This window comes from Castor canadensis, chromosome 9 (assembly GCF_047511655.1).
Source record: "Castor canadensis chromosome 9, mCasCan1.hap1v2, whole genome shotgun sequence".
NCBI classification, from domain to species: domain Eukaryota; kingdom Metazoa; phylum Chordata; class Mammalia; order Rodentia; family Castoridae; genus Castor; species Castor canadensis.
In genome coordinates, this window is record NC_133394.1 from 154,236,630 (window position 1) to 154,255,194 (window position 18,565).

General features: G+C 51.4%; 1 protein-coding gene across 1 annotated transcript in view; it reads left to right on the top strand.

The window, feature by feature from the left end:
* Window positions 1–548: 548 nt before the first annotated feature.
* Letm1 (leucine zipper and EF-hand containing transmembrane protein 1) overlaps window positions 549–18,565 on the top strand; it is a 31,214-nt gene continuing 13,197 nt past the window's right edge. Inside the window, exons 1-6 of the mRNA XM_020177287.2 lie at window positions 549–831; window positions 3,675–3,735; window positions 11,563–12,013; window positions 15,908–16,051; window positions 16,559–16,696; window positions 17,245–17,448. Of these exons, the coding sequence (XP_020032876.2) occupies window positions 753–831; window positions 3,675–3,735; window positions 11,563–12,013; window positions 15,908–16,051; window positions 16,559–16,696; window positions 17,245–17,448 (1,077 nt within the window). The 5' untranslated portion in view covers window positions 549–752. The remainder of the gene's footprint in view (window positions 832–3,674; window positions 3,736–11,562; window positions 12,014–15,907; window positions 16,052–16,558; window positions 16,697–17,244; window positions 17,449–18,565) is intronic.

The following is an 18,565-nucleotide window of genomic DNA, read 5'->3' on the forward strand; positions in this document are numbered from 1 at the left end:
GGCAGGCCTGGAACAGAGCCAAGGGCGACAAAGGGCGCTGGAACCCAAAACGTGATCTCCTGTCCCAGCGTCTCCCGCCCTTGGAGGGCGCCCGGCCCGCAGCTCTTTCCCAAAGTGTCAGGAACCATTTGCTACGTGTGGTGCAGGGCCAGGTTCGGGGTCAGTTTCTGGTTCGCTCTTTGTCGCCGTCGGCGCCACAGCCACCGAAGCCCAAACCCAGGCGGGGAGCGGCGGTGGGGGGGGTGGAAAGGGGCTCAGCGCGCATGCGCACGTGCTCTCAGCAAAATTCTACTTTATAAGAACCCGGAGACCTCCCGGTGGATGCTGGGACTTGTAGTCCAAGGGTGGGAGGTCTTCCAGATGCAGGCCTAAATTTGTAGTCCGCGACGGCGAGGGAGGGTGGGGGAGGAGGGCAGACTGCCCGGTGCACGTCGGGATCTGTAGTCTGCGGACCGCAAGAACAAGTCGCCTGGTGCACGCTGGAACCGGTAGTGAGCCGCTCGGACCCGCCCCTCACCTGGCCGGCGGCGGTCGCCGCGGGGCCAATGGGAGCGGCGCGGTCCGCCTCGCCCCGCCCCGCGGACGTCTGTGCCGGGACATGGCCGCTGCCGGTGCCGGGTCCTTGAGTTGAGCGCCCGCTAACGCGAACCAACCGCTGCAGTTAACTGTCCGCGCGGGCCGGGCCCAGGCGCCGCCCGGACGGCGAGGAGCTGCGGCCGCGTGGAGAAGCAGGAGGCCGCTGCGTCCGGTGCATGGCGTCCATTTTGCTCAGGAGCTGCCGCGGCCGGCGGCCCGCCCGCCTCCACCCGCCCCTCGCTGCCGCTCCGCGGGGTAAGCGGCCTGCGTGCACCGGTGTCCGGGGTCGGTGGGCCCGGGACTGGACTGGACTGGGCAGGGATCGGGCTCGCTGCACCGCTAGCCGCTCACCCCAGGGCGGGTCCCTCCCGGCGCGTGGCCGGGATACCGCGGACCTGGAGGCCGTCCGGCTGCCCCCAGTGCGGCGCTCCCACAGAGCTGCCGGGGGTGGGGGGTCGGCCGCTGGCCGCGCGGCCCCTCCCCGCATGACCCGGTCGTCCCCGCTGTTCCCGCGCCCCCGCCTTCCGTCATCGCCCGGTGGCACCGTGCCTCCCGGGTTGGGCGGTGTCGCTGTGACCTTAATCGCCCGGGTCGCCGCAGGTCTCAGCCTCCGACAGAGACTCTAAGAAAGTTCCTCAGGGCCGGGACAGCCTGGCACTCTCCTAGGTGGATGGGGCGCGACGGGACATGGCGCCCACTCGCGAGGACACGCGTGCCCTTTGGCCACGCTCAGGCCTGAGAGGCGCGACTCGGGGACTCGGTAGACACGGGGCCTGCCGGGCGATGCCAGCCCCGTGGGCCGCTCCCCCGGGTGGGGCAGCCGAGCAGAGGTCAGCCAGCCATCCAGCCCCGGGGCCTGTGCTGGCTGGGCTCACGCTCTTTATGGTTGAGATAAAGATGAAACACGTTCTTGCGAGCGCGACCCAAGAAAAGTAGTCCATTTCCAGAGGCTTTGTGGTTTACAAAGAGCCGGGGTGAAGCACACTTTCTGTCACCTTAAAGTGAGTGTTGGCGAGAAGCGTGGTGGAGCAGCAGCCACCCAGCCCTTCCCTGCCCTGCCCTGTCCTGTGGGAGGAGCAGTCTTCAGAGCAGTCCTACCTGTTGGCTGTTGGGGATGGCAACGAAGTACTTCTGCCACTTCTGGTTTCTGTAGCATGTTTACCACTAAACAGTTGCGTGTATGTGTGTGTGTGTGTGTGTGTGTGTGTGTGTGGGGTCCTGTTATTCCAGGCACAAGGATATTTTCTGTAGTTGTTTGTAGATCTCTGTGCAGAGACACTACCTGACTACTGGTTATCTGTGGGACTAAGGGATTCAGAACCTGTGGGAGGCTGGGCTGGGCTGTGCAGAGTAGGTCCTGAAATGACATACCCTTCGGGTTAATGTGGTGAGCCAGCACAGCTAAGCTCAGGTCCCTGCTGTGTTCACATTCCCTTCAGTCTCCGTACTTTATTCTGCACTACTTCTGTGGTGCATATGCTTTATTTTGATGTCCCTGGATCCATCCAGGACACCACATTACAAGTGGTCATGACTCCTTAGGTTGTGAGTTTCTCAGACTTTTCTTGTTTTTCACGACTGCGGCAGTATTACCTGACCAGCACTAGGCTGCATGTCTGTTGGTATTTTTTTATGCTTTTCTCATACTTAAACTGGGAATGATGGATTTAGGGGTGGAGAGCCACAGAGGTGAGGTGTCTTTCTCGCCACATCCCATCAAGATATTTTATCACTGTCAGTATTGACCTTGATCTCTCAGCTGAGATGTGCTTGTCAGATTTCTCCACTGTGAACTTCCTCCCCATTGCCCTCTCTGCATGTAGAAGCTGGTCTGGAGAGAAACCCCCATTGCTGGCTGCAGTGCCAGTTTTAAACTCTCCAGGACTGGGGAGGGGCTGGTTTCCATGGGGCAGGAGTCCTGGCACTATTGAAAGGGCCCACCAGGCCTGCAGGCTGTGTGTGCATGTCAGGAAGAAGATTGCCTGGAGCGAGGTAGAGGTCCCATCAAGAGGATCGGGGGAAGATGGTCTCCTGGAGACCAGGAGAGGAAAAGGTGATAATAGGAAATACATTTGGTCTTTGTCTCTGTTCCTGCCCAGAGCTAAAGTCGTGGGAATTTTAGGAGTCATAGCAGTGGCTTTGTTATTCATAATGAGCCCCTTCCTACCCCACCAATGAGGGACCCAGGGTGGCCCTGATCACTCTAGGCAAGGGCCATGTGCTCAGATTAGAGGGTTGGAGCTTCAGCTTACATCCTGGGTGGGGAGGGTGTGGACTGGACTCCTGGAGCAGTCTGTCCTGCAGAGGAGGCAGCTAGGAAGGAGAAGCTGGGTGCTCAAGACCCTTCTCACCTCACCTTTGTGCCTCTTTCTCTGACAGCTCCTTTGTCCTTTGTGACAAACTGACAGTGAGTACATTTTGATGGGTTCTGTGAGTTATCATTGTTACCTAGTGAATTACCAAAACAGAGGGCAATGGAGCCTCCAAATTATGTAGCCCATGAAAGTGTAGGCAAGTTGGGCACCTGCAGTGGTGCCCACTTGGCTTTGACCTGGGGTTTCTGTGGGGATCTGGGACAGCTCATAGTAGGTTTGGGGAGAACCTAGGAAGGGAGCTGGTAGGACAGAGGGGTCAGAGTGAGGTCCTCCCTGGGTATCTGCTTGGGTGATCCAAGTTCTGGAGGGGCAGAATCAAGGAGGAAGTGCTGACCCTGTTTGAATGGAGGAAGGGCTTGGTGTGCTTCTTGCCCTGTGTTTTATAATTTAACTTAAAATGTAACAGTTGATGCATATAAAAATGTGGCTAATATCTTGATGTTATGAATTGAGAATGGCGGTGACCCAAGCTTATGAACCCAGCGCTCGACTTAGATTACCATGTATCCCTTGCTGTGTGAGGACACTACCAGTACCAGTGGAGGCTGCCATGAAACCATTTCCTAACTGGGAGACCCTTCCCTCAGCTGTGCTCTGAAGCCTCTGTCACTCAGGCAGGCTTCTAAAACTTAATTACAGGGGTTCCACAAGAGAGGTACCTCAGACTTTCAAACACACCTGGTTGAGATGTATTTGCTGACTTTTTCTTTGTTTTTGTCGTAGGTAGTCTGGGGGATCGCGCTTGTCTCAGTTGTACCAGGATCGTGGGTTTGATAAACCGAGAGTAAGTAAACACTGCTTAACAAGGCACTTTGCATCTGTCAGCCAGAGGGTGCTGAGCATCAGGGAAGCAGCTGGTCCTGCTTCCTTATTGTTTGTTTTTGTTTCTTTCAAGCCTTTATATCTTTATTTTGAAGGTTATAACCATGTACATTACTGGGTTTTTCCTTTTTTGGTGCTGGGGATAGAACCCGTGACCTTACACATACTAGGCAAGTGCTCAACCACTGAGCTCCATCCCCAGCTCACATTAGGAAATCTTAAGAAAATAAATATTCTTGCCAGGTGCCCGTGACTCACACCTGTAATCCTAGCTACTCAAGAGGCAGAGATCAGGAGGATCATTGTTGGCCAGCCTGGGAAAATAGTTCAAGAGACCCTATCCTAAATGCCCAACACAAAACAGGGCTGGCGGAGTGGCTCAAATTGTAGAGCACCTGCTGAGCAAGCATGAGGCCCTGAGTTCACATCCCAGTACTGCCAAAAAAAGAAACAAGAAAAAGGAAATAAATACTCTTAATTTCAGTACTACAAATACTAGTAGCATTTTGGTGAATTTTTTTTCTTTTTCTTTTTTAGCAGTACTAGGTTTGAACTCAGGGCCTCATGCTTGCTAGGCAGGTGCTCTGCTACTTGGGCTGCTCCTTTTTGTGTGTGTGTGTGTTGAGTGTTTTCAAGATAGCATCTGACAAACTACCTGCCCAGGCTGGTCTTGAACCTCAGTTCTCCTGACTCTGCCTCCTGAGTTGCACTTATTTTTTTATTTTTCAGTACTGGGGCTTGAACCCAGGCTCTCAGGTATGCTAGGCAAGTGCTCTACCACTTGAAGGTGCCCTCACCCCTGACTTTTTCATGTATCTGTTTTTTAGTACAATTATAACACAGCTTACTATAGTTTTGTTTACTTAGTGTGACTAATCTTTCCCATGCTTCATACACTTGTCATTTTTAGTGGTTTTCCAAGTAATTGTGCCCAAAGTAGTTTGACCATGCAGGGCAGTGTTGGGCACGTTGGGATCTGTCCCTGGCACAGGGCAGACCTTCCCTTGATTATTTTTGGTCCTTCAGGCTTGTGCTACCTCAAGGATGTACTCCTGGCCTGGCTCTGAGGGCACATCTTGGGCATGATGGACTTGCCCTTCTTTCTGTATCTGAAGCCTAGCAAGATGACCAACAATGAGTAACAGGTGGCAGCAGTGTCCCAGGTAGGGCTGTATCGTCACTGCCTGGCCAGTGGGCCAGTCCGAGAGGGCTTTTCTTACAGATAGTGGCTTCCACAGTACAGAGACTTAGGCTGCTTTGCTCCCTGTGCTGCACTGTCCCCTCCACCCCACATCTGCCTCAGCCACGTGTTGTCTCACCCTGAGGAGATAGTCAGAAGAGACGCCCCTAGCAGACTCATCTCCTTCCTGTCCACTGCCTGCGCTTCCTGTGGGAGAGCAGGATCCCAGTGCCACCTCTTTCTGCACCTAATTTCCTTTCAACTCCTCCCTACTAGGAGTTCGAAGGTTTTTGTGTTCATCAAGTCAGATAACTTACTCTAATAAGTAAGGATAAGTAGATTTATCCTTTCAGCTATAAAACAGTTCCTGAAGCAGGTCTCATTCCCTAAAATAAAAACCCCAAGTCACATCTGAAGACGAGGTTGCTGTTATAAAGCATGCTGCAGTGTGAAGTCTCCATCAAGTGCTGGCATGAGTTCCTCGGCTGGCAGGGCTTCTGTGACTGGATTGCTGCTGCATGGGTACATCTGGTCTAGATGCTGACGCTGGCTAAGAGCATCCCTTGGCCTGGGCCTTCTGCCCCTGACTCCTACTGCGTGCCTTCCCAGTGGGACTTCGTTTTCTCTTCTGGTAGTCTCAAGGCTACTTTTGGTGGCACTCAGGGACAGGCACAGGGCCTCTTCTGCTGACGTGCATTCTGAAGACAGCTCAGGTCTGCCGTGGCCTGGAGCTAAGCTCCTGGGATGCCCTGTAGGGTGTGGCTCTTTGGGCTCAGGAGGGCTCTGATGTAAAGTCTCTGGTTTTAAAGCAATGAGCCCTGGTCTAGGTTATTGGAATACCCTTGGACTCTGGTCACCTGTATGAATCCACCCAGATGGAAGGTGAATACCCTTGGACTCTGGTCACCTGTATGAATCCACCCAGATGGAAGGTGAATGTGCTCCATTGGTGACCCCAAAGCTTTCCTAGGCATCTGTCATTTCTGTAGGGTGATAAATGTATCCAGAACCAGTACCTACCGCCTGCATTTCCCTAGTGAGATCTCAAGTATACATTTTCTGGACCTTCCTCTGAGTTCTTGAGAGTCCTTCCAGATGAACTTGCCAAAATCCATCAAACCATGGGGGAATAGCAACTTTTAAAGTATTGTCATTTCTTTCCAGGTGGAGGGTTGTTTTTTGGGTGATACTGGGGGCTGAACTCAGGGCCTTGAGCTTGCTAGGCAGGTCCTCTCACACTTGAGTCATGCCCCCAGCTCTCTTTGCTACAGTTACTTTTTTTGGATAGGGTCTCGCTAACTTTTTGTCCGGGCAGGCTTTTAATCTCAATCCTCCCTAATCTCTGCCTCCATCATACCAAGCTTGGCTTTTTTTTTTTTTTTGGTACTGGGGTGGAACCCAAAGTCTCACTCATGCTAAGCTACATGCCCAACCCCTGATTTTTCTTTCTTTGGCAGTACTGGGGCTTGAACTCAGGGCTTTGTGCTTGCTGGGCAGGCACTCTACCACTTGAGCCACTCCATCAGCCCTAAAAACCCAAAAAACCATTTGGTTTTTTTCAAGATAGGGTCTTGAGAACTATTTGCCCATGCTCACTTCGAACCATGATTCTTCTGATCTCTGCCTCCTGCGTAGCTAGGATTATAGGCGTGAGCCACTAGTGCCAGTTCCTTGGCTTTTATTTATTAAGATCTTTTTCCTCTTTCAGGAAAAGCTGTGTCATTTCCTGTATGCAGGTCATAAGCATTGCTTTTGACTCCACGTTGCCACAATTCCCAGGAGCCTCCCATCTTCATTACCCCTCTTTATTCCTTCCCAAGTGGTTGCTGCTGCTGGCAGGTACTTTTGGCTGTTGTACCACTGTGTCACTCACTTCCTACTTAGCTCAAGGCAGCACAGGTTTGGTCCTGGGTGGGGTCTTGGCACAAAACAGTGCCCCGCCTCTTCCATCCCAATGCCTCTTCTGCTGTGTGGCTTTGGTTCCTGCTTCTGTAGCCAGCTCTGTTGGGACAGTGGTAGCTGGTCACATGCCATCACTGCAGCAGAACAGAGTCTGTGCTTATTACAGGGAATAGCAGCTCCTGGGTTTCAGTGCTGTTTGCCCTGCTGCTTATTCTTATTTTAAAGTGTTTTTATTCAGAATAGATGTTGGATTTTACAAGCACCTTTTTTAGCACTTCAAGTTTGTATTAGGACATAAGAACTGTGATTTGTTAACTTTTGTTTGTTTGTTTGTTTGGCAGTGCTGGTGATCAAACCCAGGACCTTGCACATGCTAGGTAGGTAGGCACTCTACCACTGAGATGATCCTCAGCCCTTGGTTTTTTCTTTTGGTGGTACTAGGGTTTTGAACTCAGAGCTTGTGCTTGCTAGGCAAGCACTCTACCACTTGAGCTACACCTTCAGCCCTAGCCTTTGGTTGTTTCAGACAGGGTCTTGCTTTGCAATCCAGGCTGGCTTGGAACTTGAGGTCCTCCTGCCTCTGCCTCCCACATGCTGGAGTTACAGGCATACCCAACCATGCCCAGCTTTTGCTTCTTTTTTTTTAAGTTAACAATTTTAGACATTTACTTAAAAAGCTTAATAATGAAGCTGGTGGAATGGCTCAAGTGGTGGAACATCTGCCTAACAAACGTGAGGCCCTGAGTTCAAACCCCAGTGCCACCCAAAAAAAAAAAAAATGCTAAACAGTGAGCTGTGAGTAAAGGTGGAGGTAGGAGACTCTCGACTTTGAATTCAAGGCCAGCCCTAGCAAAGTTTGTGAGACCCTATCTTTAAAACAAAATACAAAAACAAAAGGGCTGGTGGTGTAGTTCAAGAGGTAGAGTACATGGAGCACAAAGCCTGCATTCAATATCCAAAAAAGAAAAAAAAATGTGACTGGAGTTGTCACTCATGTGGTAGAGCACCTGTCCAGCAAGCACAGAGCCCTGAGTTCTAAACCTTAAGGCTCTTTTGATGAATTCATAATTCAAATTAGCACTTGTGGGTAAGCAGCAAAAAACTTTTATTTTTCATTTTGGTTGCACTAAATAGGAAATCTCGAGCCATGCTGATATGTTCTTCAAGAGGTAGCCATGGCATAGCTTTTCAGCAGTCTTAGGTGAACCTCAGAAAGGCCCAGGCCCTGATGGAGTAGGCAGAGTGTCTGATCCAGGACAGCATGACAGATACTAATTATCTGGAAACTTGTGGCCTTCTCTCTCTCGGAAGTGTTGCAGGGGCAGCCAGGCTGTGATGCAGCAGTGAGCAGTCCTGAAACCCAGCAGGGGCTGTCCCCATGTAGTGGGAGCACCGGAGCTGATCCTTGGTCTCCACGTGGTGTGGCTGGTGGCCGGATTTGCTGGGGAAGTGCTTGGGTGCTGATGATAGGTACACAGGTCTCTGTAGTGTGTGCACTCAGCATGGTGATGCTTCACCCTGCCATGTTACGAGCCTGGAATCTGGAATTGGCCCGCGGACTGGGACCAGGTGCTAGGTGTTCTGGTGACTTGGTTTTCTAGTTTCCCAGCCAAGGGGAGTAAGTGTGGTTTTACATATTGTGGAATCGCTTAATCACAGCCTCTGAGTACAGAGTTGTCCTGCACTTGTGGCATCATCTCTTGGGTTTGGTAGCTATTGCTACATTGTTCCTCCTTCCTTTCTGTCAGGCACACTGTGTCTGAAAGAATAGGGTGACTTGTCCTGGTTAGTGTCTTCCCTTGCTGGACTGTGTGCTATTGTCTTGCCTTGTGCCTGTCTTAAGGGTGACCTGTGGCAGGAGGTTCGGTGATGCCTCCAGGGAGCTGTCCCTTTGGGAGCAGCCCTCAGGTATTTATACCTGTTGCAGTGTACAAGTATTGATGAGAGTTAGAAGCTCTGTATCAGGAGAGCACGTCTGGGTTCCTGCAACTCCTCCCTGTCTACTTGCTTGGTAGCTGAAGGCATGTGGCTGACACCATGCTGTCCCTGTGCAAGGCACTACTTGGTCTTCCTGCTTCGGAGGTAGAGATACAGGCTAAGGTATGAAGGGTCACAGCCCTACAGAAAGAGAACCTTCATACAAGTGCCCAGATTTTGTGCTGTGAGCAAGCAGTGCATTTCTTGCTGAGATATTGCTTTAGCTTGGTGGGGTTTCCCCTACTTTGCAGGAGATTCATCAAAAACAAACAAACAAACGAAAGGAAAATTAGGAGTTTAGGTGATGGGATAGGCTCTAGGCTAACCCTTCGAGTGGTACTCAACCCCAGCTGCTGGTCCCCAGCTAGCAGCACCCAGATTAGTTCTGTGTCAATGAATTTTTTTTCTGGGGGAGGGCGGCTCTTGATTAGGTTGGCCTGGAACTCAGTATGTAGCCTAGGCTGGCCTTGAACTTGCAATCCTCTTGCCTCAGCTCTGAGCACTAGGAGTACAGGTATGCACCATTATGTTGGCTTGGAAAGAGATTTTAATGTTGCATAATTTGGGCTGGAGATATGGCTTAATGGTAGAGTACTTGCCTAGCATATATGAGACCCTGGGTTCAATCCCCAGCACCACAAACAATCAAACAAAAACAATTTTATGCTTTCCAAAAATAGCTAAGCTGTTAGTAATAGTATGTTAAGCCTGCCTCATTTGAAGTTTTATTACACATAATTTTGACCAAGAACAGTCAAAAATAAATAAAAAAGCATTTGTGGCTTTTTCCCTAGGGAGGTCTTCAAACTATATGCCAGCCGATACCAAGGGTCTACTGTAATCTCTGAGGAGCTGAAGTTGACCAAGCTCGGGTGCTGAACCCTCACCCAGTGTGCTGTGTGCCTCTCCGCTTGATTTGTTTAGATGTGTCTTTGTCAGTGATCCCCATACCTGCTTGTATCATCCTTCTGGGTGCCATGATTTTCCTTGCAAACTAAGTGTTGGGAAGTTGGGTAATGAAGCCTGACGAAGATGGGGTAGCATTTGTTCCACATACGGGCAGTTGGAGATGAAACAAGGCACAGAAGGTGGAAATTGGGGCCAACTGGCTGAGTGGCCCCAGTCCTGGGATTGACTACAGGGCCGGGGAGCCTGGAGGCAGGTGGGGGACCGGATGAGGGTTTAGAGGATGGACAGCCCTCACTGGCCCTGGGGGAGGTGGGTGTGGACATGGACATGCATGCACACGTTGAGCAGGGCGCACACGTGCACACCACCTCACTTTTGGCCTGCCCACACCAGTGCCCGCAGTGCCCTGCACTGTTCTGCTGTTTTATGCTTGCATTAAGTCAGTGTTGGGCTTGTGAGGCTGTGATTGAGGGAAGATTTGGAGCCTCGGGATGGTCTTTAGCCAGTGCTTGGCACCAAAACCAAGTCTGTTCTGGGCTGGCAGTGTCCTACCCCGGCTGCAGCTGCTACGCAAGGTGGTGTGTGCTTGCTCGTCACACAGGACCTTCCTTCCTCCTTCCCATGAAGCACGGCGGCTCTGGAGAGCCCCACCTTGTTTCCGCTGCTTTGCTGGGACCATCATTGCGGCAGCCGCTTCTGAGTCGGTAGTGAGTGGGCTAGGCACTGTTCAGGGTACTTGGCACATATTAACATGCATTTGCAAAGGAAGCTCCTGAAGCACAAAGAGGTCTGGTTACTTGGTCAAGGTCACACAGCAGTAAGTAGCAGAGCTGCACTTGAGCCTAGCTGCTCCAGAGCTCGGGCCCTCCTGTTGGCATCTAGCCAGGTGCAGAGAGGTGACAAGAAGAGGTTTCTGATGAGCCAGGCAAGATATGTAGATTTTGAATTTGAAGAATTGCACAGGTCAGTAGTTTCCTTATTGGATGGTGTCTGTTCTCTCCCCCCACCACCACTGACTCCAGCTTCCTGCGGAGTCAGAAAAGGGTCTCTGTGGTGCACAAACCCTTGGCTGGGGCCAGGCAACCCTGTGTGCCTAATCTAGTGTGGACAGAGAAGGGCCTGAAGTTTTCAGCTGTCTGCTTCCCACTGTGGTCCACTCAGGCCTCCCCTCCCCTGCTCTGCGGCTGTCACGCAGCCTGTGTTCTGGTGGAGGTGAAACGGGCCTGGTAGGTATGTGTGCCTCTGTCTCCCAGTTGGGCAGGTGCACATAAGGAAGAGAGCACTAGGGTGAGGCTGGGCCTGAGTGAGGTGTGGCATGAGCTGGTGTGTGAGCTGGGATCTTGGTAGGGGCTGCAGAGACTCAGGCCACTGGTGCTGGAGCTGAACGAGCAATCGGGGACAGGTCCTGGGCACGCTTCTTTGGGTTTGTCCCTTTGCTCTAGTGCCTCCAGTTAGCTGGAAGTCCCCCAAACTGAACAGGTTTCAGCTCACACCCCACCCCACAAATTCCAAAGCAGCGCTTCACACCTACCAACGTTGGCCCCAGAAACAGGCCAAGTGCAAGGGTCAAGCTTTTGCCTTGTGTCCACCGTTGCTATCTCTTTCTAGGGACCTTTGAGGCAGGCCACTCACTGTCTCGACCTCATCCATAAGCTCTGCCAAGGGCTCCCAGGAGTGTCTCGGGCATTAGGAAGTAGGTGGGATGGTGTGTGTGGTTGTGATTCTCTGGGGCATGTGGCTTGGTGTTCCTGTCAGTGTTTGGTGCTCAGCACTCAAAGATGCTGGCCTCTCATTGCCACTTCTTCCCTTTTCCTTTTTAAGGCATGTTCTCTTTGGCTGCTGTGCTCCGGCCCATCCTGCCTACTTCTGCTTCAGAGGAGAGCCTCTCAGCTGTTGGACTCCCAGGCTCCAGCACCTGTGCGAGCTGGCAAGGGTGCCATGCCCCCCCACCTCAGGAAGCTTGGTTGTGACAGGACCTCAGTACCTTCCTGTGCGGGCCTGGCACTCATCGTCCCCTCTTTGTGATGACTCTGTGGTGGAGAAATCCCTCAAGTCCCTAAAGGACAAGAACAAGAAGCTGGAGGAGGGTGGCCCTGTGTATAGCCCGCCAGCCAAGGTGGTGGTAAAGAAGTCCCTTGGGCAGAAAGTGCTGGATGAGCTGAAGCACTACTACCACGGATTCCGCCTGCTGTGGATCGACACCAAGATCGCCGCTCGTACGCTCTGGCGCATCCTCAACGGCCACACGCTGACCCGCAGGGAGCGCAGGCAGGTAGGGCTGCCATGTCTTCTGCCACCCGAGGCTGCGTCCACAGTGCCGCGAGTGCTGTTTGTCACTGCCTGTGGTACAGGAAAATGTCAAAAAATCTGTACAGCACGAACTTCCTCTGTGGTGTCCCGCTAAATTGTAACATGACTGCTGAGGCTCGGCGGCCCTCCTGCTGGAGGACGTCTTGACTCCTCAAGAGGTCTGTTCTGCGGTGGTGTTCCCTGGGCTGCCTTCTCTGTCTTGCTGCTTCCAGATTGGTCTTCACAGCCACACATGTGCCCCTAGGGGAGCCTGTTGTGTTTATTGCTTGGGACCCCATCTCAAAGAAAAAACATACAAAAGAGGTTGGTCGTGGTGGCTTGTGTCTGTAACCCCAGCTACTTGGGAGCAGAAATCGGGAAGATGGTGGTTTGAGGCCCAGCGAAAAATAAGACAGACCTGCACCTCAACCAGTAATCCTTGCATGTTGTTGTGCACCTGTGGTTCCATGGGGATTACAGTCCAGGCCAGCTGGGGCAAAAAATTTGACCCTACATAAGAGTGACTAAAGCAGAAAGGGCTGGGGGTATGCGTCAAAAGGGAGAGTGCCTGCCTAGTAGGCACAAGGTCCTGAGTTCAAACCCTGGTCTCACGAGAAAGAACACAACATAAAAAAGATTCTCTCTCTAGGTATCTTACCCGTCCTCTTCCTTCAGCTGAAGAAGTGGTCTGTTTAATCATCCTTTGGGGATTTGTTTTCTCCATAATTTTACTTCTACAAGTTCTATTAGGTGTTTTTTTTTGTTTTGTTTTTAACCAATTTATTTGGCCTTTTTTTTTTTTGGCAGTGCTGGGGTTTGAACTCAGGTGCTTGCTAGGCAGGCACTCTATCACTTGAGCCATTCCCCCATGCTTCCTATTTGTGCTTCCCCACATAGCTGGGATGAGAGGCATATACACCTGGCCATTGGTTGAGATGGGTCTCAAGAACTATTTGCCTGAGCTGGCCTGGAACCATGATCCCTCAGATACCCTCCTCCCAAGAAGCTAGGAGTACAGACAATGAGCACTGTGCCTGGCCCCTCTCAACTCTTAAATGGTTACACACACCACCATTGTGCCAGGGCCAGGGTGAGAGGGGCCCTGCTATCTGTCACTGCAACCCAGCAAAAGCAGCCCTTTTAAAACAAGTGGGCTCAGGTGCAGCTCACTGTGGCCCCTTTCCCTGTGAGAAGCCCAAGTCCCGCCAGCAGCTGCCCTGCCCAGCGAGTGCCATCTTGCTTCCTGTCTTCTTCCCATGCTCACCTTGGTGCCCCATGTGCTGTCCTGGGTGTGCCTTGAGCCTTTGTGCCAGTGGTCCTGCAGGCCTCTCACTCAGACAGACAGACAGATGGGGTCCAGGGCCTTACACCAGCGAGCACACCCATGCACGTGCATTCATTACAGGGTTGCTACTGTCACTTGCAAATTGGCATTGAACTTGCAGGGAAAGAAAATGGTTTATGCAGATGGTAGAGTGGCTCAAGTGGTAGAGCCTAGCAAGTGTGAGGCCTTGAGTTCAAACCCCAGTACCACCAAACAATCCAAAAGCTTGGGAATCATGAAAATGTTTATGCTAGGGCTGAGTATGGTGACTCATGTCTATAATCTCAGCTACTCAGGAGGTGGAGGTTGTGAGGATCATGGTTTGAGGCCAGTCTTAGCCTCAAACCCATAAGCTGGTTGTGATTATGTGTACTGTAATCCCAGGTACCTGGGAGGCCACAGATAAGTGAACATGGTCCAGGCTGGCCTGGGCAAAAACTCAAAACCCTGTCTAAAATCAGTAACCTGAAAAGCAAAAAGGGCTCAGGTGACTCGGATGGCAGAACACACAGCCATGTGGCCCAGGTGATGCTCCCTTCCCTCAGTACTCAGGAGAGCCCATCCAGTCACTCATTTCTGCCCTACCTGCAGCTGGTGTCCCTACACGTGTGTCTAGCCCCTGCAAAGTCAGTGAGGCTCTACTTCAATCTCCAGCACCACAGAAAAAAAGAAAGGGAAAGAAAATTAGCTTGTTGATTGAGGTTTCACGTTTGATCCTACCCATGCACTGGGCTCACATATTTCAGCATGGTTTCCTCTGTGAGTGTGAGTGTGAGTAAGTGTGAATGTGTGTGGGTATGATGTGTGTGTGAGAGTGTGAGTGTAAGTGTGAATGTGTGAGTATGGGTGTGTGTGAGTGTATGTGTGAGAGTGTGAATAAGTGTGAATGTGTGTGAGTATGGTGAGTGTGTGTGAGTAAGTGTGAATGTGAGTATGAGTGTGTGAGAGTATGAGTGTATGTGTGAGTGTGGGTGTAAGTGTGAATGGTGTGTGTGAGTGTGTGTGTGCTCAAGGGCTCACCAGGTAGGCAAGTGCCCTACCACTTGAGATACACCCTCAGCCTATGCTTTGTTTTTTGAGGCAAATTGTCAGTATGTAGCCTGGGCTGGCCTCAAACTTATCCTTCCTGTTTTCCCAAGAGTAGGATAACAGGTGTGCACCACTTTACCAAGCTTTTCATCTCAAGCTTTTTTTTCGCCGATATGTGAAGCAAAACTTGTACCTGTTTATGAAATGTGTGATGTTTCAACATGTGCACGTTGTGTGATGCTTGGATCACCCTCTGCTTTGCTTTGCTTTCTTCTTTTCTTTTTTTTTGCAGTATTGGGGTCTGAACTCAGGGACTTGCACTTGCTAGGCAAGTGATTTTTTTCCTTTTTATAGTCCTAGGATTTCAACTCAGGGCTTCGTTCTTGCAAGGCAGGTGCTTGAAACACTCCTCCAGTCTGAAACAATTAGATCATGAGAGCTCTGAGCTAATGAATGGTTTAATCCACTGATGGATTCAAAATTTGATTGGACTGCTGTGAGGTGGTGGAACTGTGAAAGGTGGGGTCTGCCTGGAGGAAGTAGGTCACTGGGGACATGGCCTTGGCCTGGCTCCTCCTGCTTCTGTCCTGCTTCCAGTCTGCCGTGACAGGAACTGCTTCTGCTGTGCCCTCCCTTGCATGATGGTCTACAACCTGAAAATGTGAGCTAAAATAAATCCTTACTCCTTTTAAGTTGTTCTCTCAGGTATGCTGGTCACAGCGATGAAAAAACTGACTAATACAGAAAACTGGTACCAGGAATGAGGCTGTTGCTATGGCTAACCTGACCATGTAGTTCTTAAGCCTTTGGCACTGGTTTGCAGGAGGAGTTTGGAAAAGTTTGGAGAAGTGGGCTAGAGAAGCCCACAGCTCGGTGCTGTTTCAAGGCAGCCCAGCAGCCTGCTGTGGATGGCTATTGCTGGCAGATTTGCAGTGACACTGGGCAGCAAAAAGCAGAGCAGAGAGACTCGAAAGCTTACAGTTTGGCTAGAAAAGCCAGTTTAAAGTTGGGCTAAGGAAGGCATGGTTGTGAAAGGGAGTAGGGCCATGAAAAAGAACCCACTTAATTTGTATCAGGGCAATGGGAAGGATACCTTGAGGACTGTCAAGAATTGTTCAGATCCTCCCCATGCAGACTCGGGGTATTTAAATCACTTGAAAAGCTTCGTTTTCAGAAGAGTCTCTGGTGCCCTGCTCCCAATGGCTGCCTGGGCTGCTTCCCATCTCACACATCACTTGCTTGTCACAAGTGGAGAAGTAGATACAGTCAAAAACATCCCCCTTTGGGCCTGTCTGATGTCTCCACAACACCTGCCCCTTGCATCTGGTGGCCTACAAGTTAGCACCCCACCCCACTTTTCTGAAGAGCAAGAAATGGCTCTTCAGAAAAGGTGGTGTCTGCTAAGTGGCTTTGGACTCAGAGCTCTTGAATCATTGCTGTGGCTGTGCTGAAGTGATGGTGGGAGAGATGCCCTGCCTTTCCCCACCTTCCTCTCTCCCCCTGATGGAGCCCACCTCTTTCCAGTTCCTCCGGATCTGCGCTGACCTCTTCCGCCTGGTCCCCTTCCTGGTCTTCGTGGTGGTGCCCTTCATGGAGTTCCTGCTCCCTGTGGCTGTGAAACTCTTCCCCAACATGCTACCATCCACATTTGAGACCCAGTCCATCAAGGTGAGGGCATCGCAGCAGTGACTGCATTTCAAACATGAGAGTCCAAGATGGGTATCATGGTGCATGTGTGTAATACCAGCTACTTGGGAGGTGGAGGCAGTAGGATCTTAAGTTTGAGGTCAGCGAGGGCTCCCTGGCTAGACCTTGTCTGGCACAAACAAACAAAACTAGAAAACCAGTCTGAAGTTTCTCTGCACCTCCATGCCCAGACACACGTGTATTGTCTGCTGACATGTCAGACCACATGACCTACAAACCCCAAAAGCTGTCCCTTACTGAGTAAGTTTGCCAACCCCTGCACTAAGAGGTCGCACAAAGATTTTTTTTTTAAAGCCATGAAATAGAACAGAGAGTTTTAGTTTTGTGCTTGGATTTCATTCTGTGAACTGTTGGTCTGAGTGGGGAGGCCAAGGGTGTGTGAGACATTTGTTTTGTGGGGAACACTGTGGTGGGGCACAGGATGGCAGAGGGTGAAGGTGCAGCACAGCCCCCTTTCTGCCCTTGCAGGAGGAGAGGCTGAAGAAGGAGCTGCGGGTGAAGCTGGAACTGGCGAAGTTCCTCCAGGACACCATTGAGGAGATGGCCCTGAAGAATAAGGCAGCTAAGGGGGGCGCCACCCAGGACTTCTCCACGTTTTTCCAGAAGGTACTATGCGCCTTCGGGTCCCAGGCTGGTTCGAGCTGTGCAGCACACAGGCCCTGTTGGGCATCCTTCCTTCTCTTTCCTTTAGTGTTTTATCTGTACCCCGACGGGCGCTCCCGGGTCAGGGCTCAGGCCCTCTCAAAGTTTGGTGCAGGTGCAGATGAGTGTGGCTTTTCCACTGTTGAACACCCAGGCCTGGCACAAGAACCCAGGACTTTGCCCCACTGGGGTCCTGGGACACTGGGGAAAAGGACAGGAGGGTTGACCCCATGGCCAGCAGCCCATGGCCTCCCTCAGCCTGTGCACTGCTGACGTAGAGGAGCCACTCAGAGCTAGGTGCCTGCATGCACTAGTGCCCCCCAAAGGCCCTGCTGCTGCTGAGTGCCTGAGGCGTGTCGCCCCCTCAGGAGCACAGCGAGGGGTGGGTGGTGCAGGCCTCTCACCCGGGACCCCTTGGCTCCTCACTTCCAGCTGGGACCTGAAGGTGGGGTTGGGGACAGGAGATCTTAAGCACTGACTCAGCAGGGTGACTGTTGGAATTGCTTCTGCAGATACGGGAGACGGGGGAGAGGCCCAGCAACGAGGAAATCATGCGTTTTTCCAAGTTATTTGAGGACGAGCTGACCATGGATAACCTCACCCGGCCTCAGCTGGTGGCCCTGTGCAAGCTGCTGGAGCTTCAGTCCATCGGCACCAATAGCTTCCTGCGCTTCCAGCTCACCATGAGACTGCGCTCCATAAAGGCCGACGACAAGGTTAGCCCAGCACAGAGCTGCCACACGAAGCAGCCCTGCTCTAGTCTCTCGCCTTCACTTTAGGCTAAAATTTATTTTTTAACTGGTACAGAAAAACATGAAAGTTGTACGTATTTGTGGTATACGATATAATGAATGTTTTGGTGTAGTCTCTGGGATGTCTTGAATGGGAGGAGATGACCTGTGGCTGCGGGTCTTGTTACCCATGTGGAGACCATTGGCAATTTATACGTTCTGCCCACCCACCATTATGTGCTTGTGTACTGAAGTAAATGGTGGGGTCAGGTAGCCTGGACGGTCAGGCTGGGCCTAATGTTGTGAGAGCCTCCATGTCACTTAAGGACCTGCTGAGCAGATGAGTTTTTATGACTGCCTCACTTCTCATTAGGAATGAGAACAAAACTTATTAAACAAAGATTTACCTAGCAGTTTGCTACCCCACACAGCTCTGCAGAAATACCTTCCAACGTGGGATTTCCTTAAAAATAGTGACCTAGAACTGGGTTTCCTTAGTAAGAGGGTAGGAAGTCAGAAAGAAGTCCTGCCCGTAGTGGCTGACAGCTGCCCCCATGTCCAGGAATGCTCCTTCCAGAGACGGATGAGTTGCCCCTCTTTTTCTCGAGGGATGTGTTCCCCTTAAAGCCCACAGTGTGACATTCTCACGCTCCTCGCTTGAGCAGATGTCAGTCTTTGTCCAGTTTCCCTAGTCGTCTTGCCCAGTGTGTTTGTCATCATTTTAATCTGGTGTGACAGTCTCTGTCTTTTAGTTGGAAAATTTAGTCTGTTTTTTTCCCTGGACTTGTCCCACCTCGTCTGTGTACTGCTCAATCTCACTTCTTGCCTTCTTTTGGAGTAGTCCAGTCTTTTTATTTACTCCGCCTCCTCTGTTACTTTGTCACTTGTTCTGGGTTTCCCTAGAGCTCTCCACGGTTTTCAGGCCAGCACTTTCATTCCCAGGTGGTGCCAGCACCTGGGCATACTCACCCCCAGCTGCCCTCCCTTGCCTGCTTTATAGCCTGTGGTAGTTCACACCCTGTGTCTACCTGTCCCTGCCTGCACATCTGCTTCCTCAGATGCTTTCCTCCCTCAAGTTCCCTTCGGTGCGTTTTACCATGTT